The following is a 15,187-nucleotide window of genomic DNA, read 5'->3' on the forward strand; positions in this document are numbered from 1 at the left end:
ATCAACTACTGTCCTTCGCTCGAATGATCCCATCTTGGTGACTCATATTATCGAGTTGTTTGCCGCGCGGCATGATTGGTCACAATTGACCACGTTTTTAAGCATTCTTTTATTTTTACTAAGGTGCACGCTGGATCCGTTGTCAAGATTCCACGGATTGGGCCCAGCGTCTGTTCCAGTTCCAGTGGCTAACGTGACTCAGTTAGATATCGCGTTTTCTCCACCTCTCTGTTTACGGCACTTGAATTTAATGTGACCAGCCTGGCCACATCCATTACATGTGCGGGGCTCAGTGCCTTTGACTCGTGCGACATATCTGCACCCGCAATCTCCTGGATTCTTTTGGGTAACACCACAGTATCGAATTATTTGCTCGCTACTTGGTCGTCTGTTTTGACCACTTCCGAAGTCACTTTTTGGCTTGCTTGCACTTATTTCAAAATTGATTGCCAGAAGCAAAAGCTCGGCAGCTTTTGCAAGAAAATCATATCGCTGCGAATTCAGTCGAGTGAACACTGCTAACTTGACGTGTGCTAGCGCAGACTTGCAGAAGCATTCCAACACACGTTGCTTTAAATTACCTGACCGCTCCGCCACATACACGAGGAACCGGTAGTACTCGGGCCATGTCTTGATGCTGTCCTTCTCTCCTGTCATGAGTTCAATCCCCTGGTAGAAGGTATTTGAGGTACGTACAGCATAAGCATGCTGTTTATAACGTTTAAAGTGTACTTGACACCGAAGGCCATACCGGTAGCCTTTTATCATAGTAGTCAGCGCGAAAATCTTGAGCTCTTCAGGCCAATCACCTTCGCTCATTGATTGAGCTGCGCCAAGTCGCTGTAGAAAACGCATTACCCACGCCTTGAAATCGGCGCCAACACCATGGTATGCTTCCTTACCAAAAAAAACTGGCGAAATCGGGCCAGTCCACATCCCGAGGCTTTGAGATTCCAGTCCACGGCAACTCGGTGGTGTAAAGTATTGCGGTGGACTCAGCTGCCGGTACCATCCATGTTAATGATGCTGCAGATTTGGCTCTGCACGTGCTTGTTGCGGTACCTGGTTGGGCGTCGACCTATGCTCGTGTCTCATCGAGTGAGCCCATCCTCAACGACGGTCACGCGCACTGATAAAGCCAGTGAACGCGCTTTATACGTTAAATGAGTGCTTGAAAGGTTGGTCAGTCGCATTTTGGCCCGACGACTCAGCTGATCTTGTTTCTTGAGCTAGTTTGCCACAAATTGAACTTTTTGCTGCGCCATCCCTGCGAGGAGTCCCTGAAGTCGGTCACTTCGATCAGTGCTCGCATCTGAAACACGACTCGCACTATCTTCATGCATTTCGAATGGGTCAGCGACCGCGTTCAAGATGGACAAGTCCGTGTCGGCGCCGATCGGACGAGGAGTCGAGTCGTTTATTGTTAGGCATATAACCTGTTGATTTTGTAGCTGTTAGAGTGGATGAAAAGTTTACAACTATATGTATTTGCAGTTGTGTTATCGAGCATATGTAGCCTTTTATCTTTCTGCGTAGGCTTCACTTTCACTCGCGCCTTATATCAGGTTTAGTCGCATGGTTTTATCACATTACCCGTCTCACCGCCTCGCCGCCATAGGTCCGATTTCAGCAAGACTGGAACACAGTTTGGCTAGGTCCTTAAGCTCACGCTCGTCACCCTCCGTCACAACTAATTTTCTAGAGCCTTGCAATTAGGCATCGGTGAAGCTACACCGGGTTATAGTGTGCTCAAGTTACCAAATTGCAGACATTGTAGTCTGTGTCTAATGTTGATGTGCTTATCACTGATGGCAATACCAAACCAGAGGAGTCGCACCCCACCAAATTGAATGTAACTCTCCAAATAGTAGACGTCCTTGATTTCGAAGTGTGTGTGTCCAGGTCTTCCATTTCGAATTTGGTAGGTAATTCTGCCTTGAAATATACAGCAGTCCTGCCAACGTCAGTGAAGCAGCTAAGGGTTATGAAGGTGTACCGTGTATTCCACACGTCTCCCTTGTGGTTTGCCGTTCAGCCCTTGCTGCCGTTGCCAGATAGAACCTTGCTTCAGTCGGTGGGCATTCTGACTCAGTAAATTCCTCCATAGAATGGCACTCGATTGTATTGTTCAACCAGTAATTATAGTGAATAAATTTAAGTGGATGGTCTTCGTCACGTGATCATACCCGATCGTCTTGGTCTGACTTAGCAAAAAATGAAGATTAGAGGGATTTATTCGGGCATACTCCATGGATAGTATGCCTTTATCATCTGCCTACTTAACCTGATAAAACGGGCTCGATTCAACTGCAAAATAAGTTCTCTTTCGACTTGTTCTTGGATAGTACTGTATAGGCGCAGCCGTTCTTTACTATTCAGGACTTGCTTGATAAAGTCAGGTATGCGCCTGCGTGCCACTGTACCTTTGACTAGCCCCACAATGATCGCCGTTTTATCATATGTACATTCTCGTACGTGATGCTGTTCTGTAAGAGCAGCCGGTGCCACACAGAGGATCGTACATGAATTGATCAAAACGTTGAGGCATGTCGCAGACTTGCGGTTGTATGTCGGCATGGAGCAGTTGCTCTGGTACGGACACGCGAGCCTGTTGATTCAGAGCTGGAGCTTGAGCCCACTTGTGTTGGCTTGAGACACGCCTAATAATATCTTTGTACTTTGTAGTACATAGCTCGTGCGCTATCAGTTACCATTTTCTGCTATTATACAAAAGTTCCTCGACATCGTACGAAGACTTGCTCAAATAGCCTTGCATAAAAAGGTCACGTTTGGTAAACTAAGGCTCGACAAAAATGCGATGCCGTCCCCCATCTCGAGCGAGGACAGGAAATGGAGGCGATAGCGCCACTCTCAGAGGCGCCGTCATAGGCGGTTTCCGGTTCTGACAGCCTACGTGGAGACAGCATCCACACATGAAGAGCTAACCAGACGTGACATGCTTAGTCACAAAATGGTCTCACCCAAGCGAGGAAGAGGGGCAATGATCCGACCAATCAGCGGCATGCCACGGAGAGTATGAGGATTTTAAAATATCCAGAGAACCTACCCAGGTGGAATGCTTGGTCCGCTCTGAGGGGCCCGTAAAAGAGGTTACGGACGCTAACCTGGTGAATGCAGAAGCGGACTGGGCTACATCAGGTGAGGATTTCTCAACGACGGCAGATTCATCTCCGTCCGCTTCTAAGCTGCATCCAAGCTAGCGAGCTATATCATCGGCCGAGTGTGGGACAAGTGAAAGCTTGGCGGACCACAATTCGAGCATTATTCGCTGAGGCTTTTAAGGCAGTGCCGGTCCAGACAAAAGCTTCGCCGGCGGCGAAAAAGCGCTTTCCGGCTTTGAATGCGGCAAAAGCAACATCTTTGGCCGACCTTGACCAGCTGGGTAACGGGCTAAAGTTGCCCTAATGGTACACAATCCCCGTTGAGTAAACTTTGTGTACTTAGGGGGATGTTGAATAACTTAAGTAATGTAAATTGGACCTACCACTTGGGTGTGGTTCACATTGTAACCCAACCTTGTGTATGTGATGTCTATGAAGACATTCACATTGGATGACGGCTAGCGTCACGTTACGCGAGATATCAAGAAAAATATGCTCGCAATACATGTTAGTGTTATCGACAGAGATGACATTTTAGGATTGGTTTAAAGTAGGTATTTAAATTAAATGCGATTAAATATAAATCAGTCTGAAAACTACTTCCTACTTGGTAAGTGCGCACGAGGAGCCGGATTACCGCTTTCGTGACGACACGTATACCAGAGTACTTAGTGCGTTGGGTGAGGTTGCTAAGGTGCCCACTGCTCGGCAGATTTCGGAGTGCATCTACAGATGCCTGAATTACAATTCAGTGGCATCGCGACAAATTATGTTTACTTTACATGTGCCTCGATAAGATGCCTGACTTACAATTCAGTGGCATCGCGACAAATTATGTTTACTTTACATGTGCCTCGATAATATTCTTTGTATTCCACTGCGTGGTGTTCAATTTAGCATTTCGCATGGACTCAAAATTTTTATCAGTGGTAGTCAGTTTGATAGCATTGTGAGTAAGCATGCAATGGGAGACAAGAATGCGAATGGCCAAAAGCGACCACAACGCGTTTACCATGTCATTTCTGAATTGTTATAGTATTACCCGAACGCTTTAAAAAAGAACATACCACTTACTCATATTAATCGCAAGTAAAAAAAAGCTCCAGAAATAAATCCCCTTTTTACGGGAATGTAAAGACATTAGTCAGCTCAACTCAATAATTTCTAGGGTCGAATTATGTGGTACGCATCCTTTATCAATACAAACATTGTGTTAAGAAAAGTAATGACAGTAATGGATACAGTACCCTATGTTCCGACTCGTCAAAGCTCAAGTTCAACCATCTGGAAAAGTCCAGTCTATCTACATCGTCCAACTTATGAGCTCCTTTAGCCAGTTTCGATTAGAAATTAGAAGAAACATTATTATAATTTACAATAAAACGCGTCGAGTCCTCTCATGGACACTGCGCCACAGCAGCGAGTTCTGGCCGATGGCTGGGGCGACCAAAGCTCAGGCAGCGTCTTCTGCGCCGAATCAAGTCTACGCTACATCTACGAAAGCAATGGTGAGTACACCTTTTCGGCCCCACCGCGGAGCTTTAGCCAAAGCACCACGCGCAAGGGCCATCCCATTCTCAAGCAAGACTACACGACCGAGAGCGAATTAAAGCGCCAGGGTGTGAATGAATTTGAAGCAGCAATCGCTCGGGCTTGCACCGTCATTCGCAAACAAGCTGGAACGATGCCGCACTCATTCTGCGAGTGTGCCGTGTGTTTTAGCACGAATGCGTACGCGCAGCTCTCGTCGTGTGGCCACACGTTCCATCCAAATTGTTTTTTAAGATGGTTTCGATTGAATCAGTCGTGTCCGCTCTGTCGTAGTACAGTAGACAAGGTGCAATTGGCACCGACGATTGAGGTGCAGGACGAGCTTGAGGCCATTATGGCGGAACTGGACCCGGAGCCGCTTCGTATCGAGGCTCCGCAGCCCAAACTGTCCGAAAGAAACGGACTTATTGGGTCACTTGGATCAAATACTGATCACCTTTTATCGTTCTCTGATGCAACGTTTGATACGGATATGGAACTTGCGAATTTAGACGACGCGAGTGCTGATAGGACGCAGTCTAGAGGCTTTGAAATAGGGAGAAACGACGTGACAGATCAAGAGGGATCCATAGATATGGACATCGATACTTTCAATCAAGCAGAAGGCGAGAACGAGAGCTATGCGGTGTCGAGCATGTACCAGTTCCCCCCGTCGTCGGCTACGCCAAATTACTGGAATGTACTGAATCAGGACATTGGACCGTGGATTGGACCGCCTGCGCCAGCTGTACCGCCTTTGGTATCGCATTCTAGAGGTTTGGTACATCTCGCACCTAAAACGGATGCCAAAGTTGCGCAATATAACAACCAATCACCAGCGACCTCGGCTGTCGAAGTGGCAACGGCCCGACGTGTGGTGGCATGCCGTTGCACTGGTGGATGTCGAAATGGCCGCTGTGCGTGTGTAAAAGATGGCGCCATGTGCGGCGCATCGTGCCGCTGTACCTCATGCAAGAATCCTTTTCTGATGGTGCAGGCGACAGGCGCGAACATTGATGCGCTCTTGAAGGACAGCTGTTTTATGCAAAATGTATCCAAAACGCGGGATATGGTGCAGCGATTGCAAGAATCTGTGACAGTGCCGTGTTGTAGTGCTGTAGTCCAAGTCGTCAATTGTGTTCATGGCTACATTTGTAAGCCATGCAGTCGCCGTTATGATTTTTCGTGGTGTCATCAGAAGCTATTGGATAGTGAGCGTGGTTTGCGCAATCATTGTGCAATCTGCAAAAGATGTTGTGACCACCGTGACAGGCATTGCCACGACTGTGGTCGATGCTACTTTGCTGGCGTTTCTGCTGGAATCTTGTGCCCGTGTAAGGAAGCTTCACGACACAAAAAACGACTGGAAGCTGCGAGGAAAGATAAAAGTGAAGATGACGAGGATGAAGCGGACGGGGAATGCTGTATAATGTAGAGTTTTTGTGTCGAAAGTGTTAGTGGTTACTACAAGTCTTTAGTCATTTTTAAAAGACACAAATTGTATGACATAGAGAACTACGATTCCAAAAAACTGGCACTTGAACCCACGTGAGAATTAGTTGAAGAATTTTTGAGAAATTACTCTCAAGATACTTAAGTAAATTCGGGCCGAATAAATCGTGAAATGTTTAGATCTTCCATATTTCGACCAACTTGTAAAATGTTCCGAGCAATCTGGCATCGGCCAGACAGCTAGTGCGCGCCTGTATTGGCGTGTAGATGCATAAGATCGCAATATTAATGGACAGGTGTCATATCACAGTTCTCTTGATTGATTGCAACAAGCTTGAGCTACGATGCGGAGCTAAGACGGTATGTACGATACGCAGATATATGTAAGCTATTTCTTTCGTCGGCCAGGAAAAACGATTATTTTTTGCTCGAGATTTACCAATCGGAACATGAAATCAATTTCATTTTCCAAAAACTCATCGCCGTTAATATTGTGCTTTGATCACCTTCAAATCATTTAAAAACGCGACCACTTCCTGCGTAAACGTTGGCAGATCTACATGACCACTCCATTGCAGGCACTCGCCTCTCATCTTAGAAGCCGCTTCAAGTTGCGGCTGTGTCAAAATACCTTGGACGTATCCATCTAGAAACACTTGATAAAATGAGGCAAAGTCCACAGCTGCAACGCGAAGAAGTAGCTGAATGACTTCGTCTTGCAGCAAATTCATTTCGCCACGGGTCAAAATGTTCATCAGTGTCGAGAGAAATCCCAGGCGCAATTCGCTTTGGAAACCAGCAAAGGCAAATAATCCTTGAGCGGTGTCGACCCGGTCGAGCAATTCTAACACTTGTTTGCAGAGACGTGGCGCTAAGTTGGAGCCCTCGCGGCTTAACACACTCGCAAGACTTTGAAAGATAGACAAGAAGTAGGCGTGGGCTTGGTCCGACGCATACCCACGCTCGCGGACGCCATCAGAAGTAAATTGCCCCGAGTAGACGATAAAGAAGCGGTAATGCTTTTCTAGCAGCTGCTCAATTAGCGCCACATAGTAGGACAATATAATTGAGTCACTTTCCGGATGGGAAAAGATCACCTACACCATACCACGACGAAATAAAAAATTAAAAATACTTAGGCAATACAAGTTTTCTAAAGCTAAGCTCACCTCCTTTAATGGCCCAAAACACAAGTCAAGAATGCTTTGTACGAAAGATGAAAACACTGTCGTCGGTTCTTCAACAACAGTTTTCAGTAGCTCCAAAAAGCCACAAAGTACCATTAATCCAGCATTACTGTGGTTGTAGAGTCTGCGACACAGCAAATTTGTTAGACTAAAGAGACCTTAAAGCATTAAAATTCTGCACGTGGCACGTACACTTCTGATAGTTGCGAATCATCAAAAATGTCCACGAACGTGCGCATGATCTCTGCTACGGTACTCTTCGGCATTTCTTTCCGAATAGACTTCAGCATCTGGGCGTATAGACGTATAATTGCATTGACTACCTTAAGTGCATTTTTAATATGATTCTTTGACTGAGGAACGCTTGAGCTTGCCAGTTTGCGAATCACAGTAAAATACGTTGTCAGCAGCGCCATTAACGATGAAAAAGTGGCATCATACACCGAGAAGAATGCATCCTTGACCACCTTGGGTTTTGTCTCGACCGAGCGAGCAAGACTACGCACCAAGTAGAGGTCTCTTTTTAGCTGAACAACCAAAGGGTGTTCAAGAACGCGCTGCTCATTTTGCTGCAGTGCCACTGCAGACTGATTAATCGACTCGTGAATCGGGACCAATAACGCTTTATAAGCATTTTTCCAAGGAAGGAGTCCTTCAGACGCACTACTAGTCCCACGAAGTGATACACCAGAGCTAAGAATCGAATTTGATGTCGAAGTGTAAAGATCGCCTTGGATCGCTAGCGGTAAATGCAAGCTGAATTGGTGTATGTGAGCTTGAAGCTGTATCATTGACGGTATGTGTGCCATGTCTTCGTATGGCAATACGAAACCAAGATTCGCAAGCAGTTGCATCGAGTTTCGCATCACAGCTAACGGAGACGGCACGATACTCGTATCAAGGGTTTGCAGAAGCACTTGTAGAACCTTTTCTGAAGCATCGAGCACGTCTTGTCGTGCACCAGTCTTAATAACAAATGGAATGCAACTTAAGCAGCACCTAATACTCGTAAGCACTTCACATTGCAATTCAGCATAAGCGTTGCCCCGAGTGTGGAGTCTATGTTGCACCGTATAGTCCGAAATAGTGATAAATAAATACAGGATTTGCCAGCCCGCCATTTGTAGCTTCACGTCTTCGCTCACGCTGTAGTGCGTGGCACATGCACTCGACAATACGGCACAATTTATTGTCAAGTCACGAATTATACACTGTTGCTGCTCCCACTGGTCGGACTGCTGAGAAAGAACAGCCATTTCATGAATGTGAAACAAAACCTGCTCCGCAACACGTTGGACACATGGCAACATCATTTCCAGCAGTGGAATCGCGCAACCAGGAAGTGCAGCAATGCGTCGAATTATTGCAACACAGTCTACGACAAACTGCTTTCTTTCCGAGAGTTCGACCATCGTGGCAGAACTATCCCCGGTGGCAACGTCCGTTCTCATTTGAGCCAAGTCTTGATAGGAACTTTGACCGTACGCCTCACCCATGCTATTCATCTCCAATGCAGCTACAGTTTCAAGATCTTCATGGTCGCCATGCGTTCCAGCGTCGTCTCCGTCATCTAACTCTTCCAATTGAGCTCGATTTGACTCGTACCTTACACGCTCCACGAGATGCAGCATGACGGCGACAAGACCCTTTTCATACGTCATCAATACATCACGTACTTGTTCATTCGACGCGCCTTCCGACACCTCCATCTCTTCAATATACGACACGACCACCTCCCACACTTTTAAGCAATTTAAAAACCCTTCGACATGCGGCTGTTGCGTTGTAAACACGAGCATCGACTGCAGAAACGATTGTAACAAATATTTATACGTCGACGCTTCGACGCGCTTGAGATGCTGGGCAACAAAAAGCTCAATAAATTCGCTCAATTTGTCCTGATATTGATCTGTTGCTCGATTTAGCAGCTGATTTTCCGCTGTTTCTTGCAGTAAAGTGCACAGTCCAAGCATCACATGGCCCACGATTCCATCAGCTTTAACAGGTAGAAACCGCTTTCCCATGAACTCAGCCAAACACTGGAGTGCCGTCACACACGAAGCCCCTACAAAAATCGTCCCGCCTCTTTTCATAATTCCTTCCCAATTCCTCGCTACGGCAAATAGCAAGGTTATCCACGCCTCGTCCACATGCTCAGCTACCGATGCCCACGTGGCAAAATGATTCAAAGTTGCAAGTGCCGCGTTGGCGATTTGATCCTGCTGTGCAATGACCTGATTTTCTCCGCTTGTCAGCATTAATTGGTTACACTCTTTTAACACGTTGGCAAGCAACGAGAGCAAAATCGGTAGCTCAGCCGATAATCGTAGCTTCGCTCGTCTCTTTACCGTGGCAAAAACCAAAGCATCGTCCCGTCCAAATTCTTCCACGACGACACTTAGCAGCTTAAGACCGCTTTCTCTCGTGGGCTCACTAATGATAAGGGCCTCTACCTGGCTCATAAAGTCTGGCCATTTACTTTCACCCTGTTCCACGCCTGGCCATTGAATTCTTGCAATATCTGCCACCACTTTGCGAACCTTTCGCCGCACAAAGGCTAGCGGGGAAACCGCTGTGATTGCATTCGAGATAAGATAGCTCCACGCAAACTTACGGACTTGCAGTTGCTCGGAGGCTGAAAGATGGATCCATCGCTTGGCAACATACTCCTCCAACGTCGTGGCAGCAAACCAGAGCGCGTATTCATTTTGAGAGGTGGATAATATTTGGAACAGTACAGGTAAACACGCCGCGGGCGTCTCTTTAAAGCGATTCAATTGCTCTTCTAGCTGTTGCTTCTCCCCGGAAGGCGTCGTAGGGTCTAGCACGCGGCGCAGTGCGCCCTCGAGCTCGGCAATCATTGATTGTCAGAATGTATGTGAAACTTATGTGCACCACACACTACTTTGACAATGATTCCGCGCTCGTACGCAAGCGACGGCAACAGAAAGTGGCTATTGTTCGCGAGGGAAGCGGCCAATGAGCTAATATTTACTGTGATTTTGCAACAAGATTCTGCTGTAATGGGACAAACCCATGTTGATGCAGATGGGCTCGAGAAGCACGTAAGAAGAATATAATTAGTAATTGCAAGGTGGCGTTTTGTTGTTAATATTGTTGCTGCTGAAGAGCGAGGAGCTAGGGCTCGAAATTGACGCTCATGCGTTTAGGAAACTTCTTTTGGTTCGTTTTTGGTGGAGTTTCGAGCGTAATTTAATGAAAAATAATTGGAATTTGTATATGATAGAGAGCGCTAGAGCAGCATTCATGCGTGGATGTGGAGATTGAGACGGAGAATGGCGTGGTGAAAGAGTTTTTTCTGGCGCTGACGTACGAATTTGGGCCATCAATCTCTCGAAAGGGATATTTTCAGCTGCCAATTGTCGCACATGATGTACCACAGTGCCTTGTGGACTTGCTGTCGAGCATTCACGCCGAAGCACCGCAGCCGATACTGTCAGAGCAGCAGAAAGCGCATGTCGAAGCGACAAGGAAAGTGGCAGCTGCAGCGGAAAGCAAAGCGAGCGGGAAAAATCTAAGCGCAAATTTTAAAAGCACACAGGAGACCAACGATCATGCTGCTGAATTACAGAGCTCACGGAATGAAGCGACTTTAACGATGAATCCGATGATTTTGAAGCGAAGACACATGCCAGCAGGAACTATGTATGTAATTGGGCCTGAACCTGACTTGTTTTGGCTTTTTAATGACTAGCTTGAATACATGCAGGCGTCGAAGAGGCTCTAAGGGGGCTAAGCTGGTCAAAAAGTAAACCAAACATCCATTCGCAATTGCCTTTTTGCCCATGCCTCAACGAGAATGGTCTTGAGAGCATTAATGTTTTTACATACCACCTATTGTATGGACAAACCTAGTATTATTGTCAACTTTAGCCCATTTTGCGCACGTCTTTCGATGGATGAATAAACATGATCGCTTGCTACAGCGTCGCGTATTACTCTGCCTCGGTCACACTGCTGTGTCACCACGCGATTCTTATAATTATTCTCGTTGGGGCCCCACCATTGCAAGTTAAATGAGAAGAAAAACCGGGGAAGCTTGTTGAGTTTAAAGCACTTCCACTTACACAATTGTGTTGACTCTACGATAAGTTTTAAATTTCAGATTCGTAATGGGTATCATGTCCCAAGTTGCCACATAATCAGAAACAATATGTATTAGAATTCTGCAAGTGGTCCCTATGATACTACTAGCTCATGTTACAACACCATGACCACCATTTGTATCCGTGTCATCAGATTTCTATGTCCGCAAGTGTATCCTGAAGCAATAACTTGTCTAGCGCACTGGTAATTTCGTTCATATCTTCATGCACTGAACTCTGTAGAATCTCGTGAAAGTCCTCGACTTGGAAAGTCGAGATGCCAAACCGGACAGGTACTTGACGAACACACACACGCACGAGCGTCACGTTTTCATCCACCGTGGGTTCAATACAGATCCATCCCGTCTCATCCGCATGCATGCCTTGAAAAATGCCTTCTCCCTCCGAATGCGTTTTCCAGACAAAAACCGTGCGATGGTCTTCACTAAATCGGCGCACGACATATCGTTTTAAAACCGAGACCGTGGCATTGGACGCAAGTGTTTGGACCACACGATACCGAATGACACTAATGTCGTTCGACCCAGCAACTTCCCCAAAATCATCTCGAAAGTGCTGTCGATGGAAGAGTTTCCCCAATTGCCACATAGTCTGTTGTGTATGGGCATAGCTAAATGGTTCGGTCAACTTTTGACGCCATTCAAAGTAATCGACTTCATTGTCCTCATCGCGCCGCTTGCAGGACGTCACGACACCGTCGGCCATGCCTTTAAAATCAAGAACCTGATCGGTCTGAGCGTACATTTCGTGAACCCTTCGAAGATGTCCTCGAAACATCATGAAATCAAATGGTGGGATCGAAGGGAATAGCGAGTCTTGGGAGTCCATTGAATCTCGCGAGGACGCGTTCGACACTTTCTCGGTGAGCTCGAGAATGCACGACGCTTTCGTCTCGGCTGCCGCCACGAGAAGACGTTGCTCTGCTTGTGCACGCAAGAGCTTGTCACGTTCTTCCATCGCCACAATTTCCCAAGCTTTGCCATGCGCATTGGCTTGAAGGCTTCGTTGGACGTGTTCAAGCTTCAGTGTGAGGGTTTTGACCATTTGTCGAAGCGTATTGCGCTCGGCTTTAATGCGCTGGTGGTAGATTCGCTTCCGTATTGCTTCCTTCTCGCTGCGACTTTTGTGTTGTACCGAAAGACTCACGTATTGACGCACGGGACACTTGAGACTCGATTCCCCTTCCTTCTGAACGTCTGGCGCCAAGTACGTGGTCGTCGCGGCACCCCTCGCGACGACGATACTGCTGGGCTGCCGCAGGTTGTCAGACCTCGCGAGGCCAAGCACCTTCGTCCTATCCTCTGTAAAAGCGGCTTTTGTGGCCATTTGAGCGGTTAAAAACTTCTTGCGCTAGAGGTGATTGCGCTACCAATCTCACCATGCGCTCTTACAGTGGACAGACTGCACAGACCTTTAATCAAGAATAGTGCTCTTTGAATTCTTACGAAAGGGTTTTTGTTGAATCAATTTTGGTATGTCAATCGATCACTTTAAGTGAAGCATATCTCGGTAAAGGCCTGATTTATAGCTTGGTGATCGTCAATTTTAAGAGCTCGTCCTTTAAATCAGAGCTTTAAATTGCATGTGTTCAAAGTGCAATATTTTTAGCGACTTGAGCACAGGAGATGTTGCTGCCCGAACCCTACCTCATTTCAGTAATAGTCAGTTGTCACGCTAATCGTGTCAGCATCCTTGCCGTTTCTGATTTGTAAATGCGACACGACAATGGTAAGGGATCCTCAATATCGCGGAATTATTGCTTAATTCGTTGCTCACCCTTAATATAAGCCATCGGGCTTTGATACTACTGATTCACTAGGATCAGCGAAAATCCAAGGAGTCTGCAATTAGATTAACGAAGATCTAAAAGCTTTATGACCCGCTCTGCAGCAAATTAATTGACGAATCGATGCATGACATGGTTGCGCCTTGTGCTTAAATTATGGCCCATCACTGCGACATGCCAGCAATTAAGGATATGCAAGTACTGCACGACAGCTGTTAAGGATCTGCATGACGGAAGCCATTTATTGCGATGTATTTGATTGGCTACATGCACACCGGTAAATGGTGACTAATCCAATCATTACAAGGGACGTCAATCAACAGCCCAATTGCATTGGCGCTTCATTAAACTAAATTAAAAAAAGAAACAGCAGGTGGGTGCCTCTAATTTAAAAAATCAGTAATATCGAGCTTGCGCATCATCTCGCAAGAGAACATTGACCCTTGCGCACACACTTTTGGCAATCTGCTTTCCCGATCTCAATAATCGTGTCGGCAAATTCCTTCAGCGTGCCTTCCAAACTCACCACGGAACTAAATGGCATTGGAATGGATCGCGAGATCGTTTCAATCACTGACTCCGTGCCGTCCGCCCTTTGCCGTATAACACCCCCCCCCCCCGATTCGTCATTATGCATGCCAGCGTACGGCTCCACCTCCTTCAGTAAATTTGCGCCAAACCATTACCAATCTTTTGAATAAAGTCGTATAATCCCGAATCACAGCTGGGAATCCGACCAAAAATGTCTACGAATTAACGCGAAATGCAGTCCGGTGCTACATATAGTAACCTTTTGTCAGAGCCACTAATTATTTTTTAGGAATTATGGAAGGAGGACAGAAAAATTGTGGTTACGCGATATTTGTGTGATTTCACCACCCTTATTCTTTTCTGTGGGGAACGAAAAAACAGTTGCTGCACCCGATAAGCATTGATAAAGAGTGAAATAAACATGTTATTGGATACGCTCACAAGTTATGACAAACCATTAAAGCACGATAAATTACACAGATGCTTTGGTCTAATTTCGCTAGTTTAAATTCCCATACAAATTTGAGTATTTCGCATGGGAGCCGGAACTAAAAATAAAAAGAGGAATTTTCTAAACGCACCCTGTAGTGGAGCTGTAACGGGGCACTGCGACTTGTACTGTTTCAGTACAAGTCCACTTCACACTGCTTCAGATGTGAGTGGTGCCTCTCGTTAGGTGACGTACCCTGTACGTATAGAGGAAGACTTCTCTTAAGGCAAGTTAGCTTAAGAGTGTAAAATGAAAACTGTATTAATATAGTTAAGTGTCTTTTTAATCTATCTTTGTAAATGTTGTCTTAACTATAAACTAATACAAAACATGTAAATGAATTCTTATCTATCTTATCTCGTAACTCTCTTTGATTACTTCTACAGCTGATTAGTCTGCGGAATAAATAGACATAATGGTCTATACCTATTTATGGATAAGAATTCAGGAAATTACTATTTAAAGTAATTTCCTCCAAATATTATCTACCTTTTGGATAATATTAATTAACAATCTTTTATTGTTAATTTCATGTAACGATACACCCCGTTACATCACCCCTCCCTTAAACGACAATCACTCTGAATGTCATTAGGTGGAGTGGTCGCTAAATGACCACTTAATTTTTAAAATGATTTTGATTGGTCAGATCCATCATTTTAAATTCCATCGCATGAAGGAACAATTCATGCGGGGTGAGGATAGTGTTGAACCTTCGGCTGCGGTTCGTGCAGCCGCGGGTGACGCATTGTTATCTCTTGCGGTAGACGTTCCGTCTACCGTAGTGTCTTCCACTCGCACAACACTTGGTGTTGCGAGTGCACGTGGTGATTCACCACGTGAGTACGACCCCTCTTTAGAGGTCGATTATGAGTGCGAGTCGGACGAAATGGCCGACTCGGGGAGGATGGAACAGTCGCCTGATACCCGTCAGGCGGCTGATTATGAGCCTTCGAATGAGA

At 46.0% G+C, this 15,187-nt stretch overlaps 6 protein-coding genes across 6 annotated transcripts; 3 read left to right on the top strand and 3 right to left on the bottom strand.

The window, feature by feature from the left end:
* Window positions 1–3,969: 3,969 nt before the first annotated feature.
* CCR75_007082 (uncharacterized protein) lies at window positions 3,970–4,158 on the top strand (the record flags this gene model as incomplete). Its single annotated transcript, XM_067965146.1, has 1 exon — window positions 3,970–4,158. One exon carries the CDS (start codon window positions 3,970–3,972, stop codon window positions 4,156–4,158), a length of 189 nt encoding a protein of 62 aa, XP_067815507.1.
* Window positions 4,159–4,521: 363 nt separating this feature from the next.
* CCR75_007083 (uncharacterized protein) lies at window positions 4,522–6,087 on the top strand (the record flags this gene model as incomplete). Its single annotated transcript, XM_067965147.1, has 1 exon — window positions 4,522–6,087. One exon carries the CDS (start codon window positions 4,522–4,524, stop codon window positions 6,085–6,087), a length of 1,566 nt encoding a protein of 521 aa, XP_067815508.1.
* Window positions 6,088–6,589: 502 nt separating this feature from the next.
* Window positions 6,590–10,152, bottom strand: CCR75_007084 (uncharacterized protein; the record flags this gene model as incomplete). Its single annotated transcript, XM_067965148.1, has 3 exons — window positions 6,590–7,201; window positions 7,274–7,415; window positions 7,484–10,152. The coding sequence occupies 3 exons, from the start codon at window positions 10,150–10,152 to the stop codon at window positions 6,590–6,592; spliced, it is 3,423 nt and encodes a 1,140-aa protein (XP_067815654.1).
* A 51-nt stretch (window positions 10,153–10,203) lies between these two features.
* On the top strand, window positions 10,204–12,753 carry CCR75_007085 (uncharacterized protein; the record flags this gene model as incomplete). Its single annotated transcript, XM_067965149.1, has 4 exons — window positions 10,204–10,356; window positions 10,421–10,474; window positions 10,539–10,957; window positions 11,022–12,753. The coding sequence occupies 4 exons, from the start codon at window positions 10,204–10,206 to the stop codon at window positions 11,062–11,064; spliced, it is 669 nt and encodes a 222-aa protein (XP_067815506.1). The 3' UTR covers window positions 11,065–12,753.
* On the bottom strand, window positions 11,548–12,744 carry CCR75_007086 (uncharacterized protein; the record flags this gene model as incomplete). The annotated part of the gene is made up of 1 exon (XM_067965150.1): window positions 11,548–12,744. The coding sequence occupies one exon, from the start codon at window positions 12,742–12,744 to the stop codon at window positions 11,548–11,550; it is 1,197 nt and encodes a 398-aa protein (XP_067815504.1).
* Window positions 12,754–13,622: 869 nt separating the features above from the next.
* Window positions 13,623–13,841, bottom strand: CCR75_007087 (uncharacterized protein; the record flags this gene model as incomplete). Its single annotated transcript, XM_067965151.1, has 1 exon — window positions 13,623–13,841. The coding sequence occupies one exon, from the start codon at window positions 13,839–13,841 to the stop codon at window positions 13,623–13,625; it is 219 nt and encodes a 72-aa protein (XP_067815505.1).
* Window positions 13,842–15,187: the final 1,346 nt, after the last annotated feature.

This window comes from Bremia lactucae, linkage group LG8 (genome assembly GCF_004359215.1).
Source record: "Bremia lactucae strain SF5 linkage group LG8, whole genome shotgun sequence".
NCBI classification, from domain to species: domain Eukaryota; phylum Oomycota; class Peronosporomycetes; order Peronosporales; family Peronosporaceae; genus Bremia; species Bremia lactucae.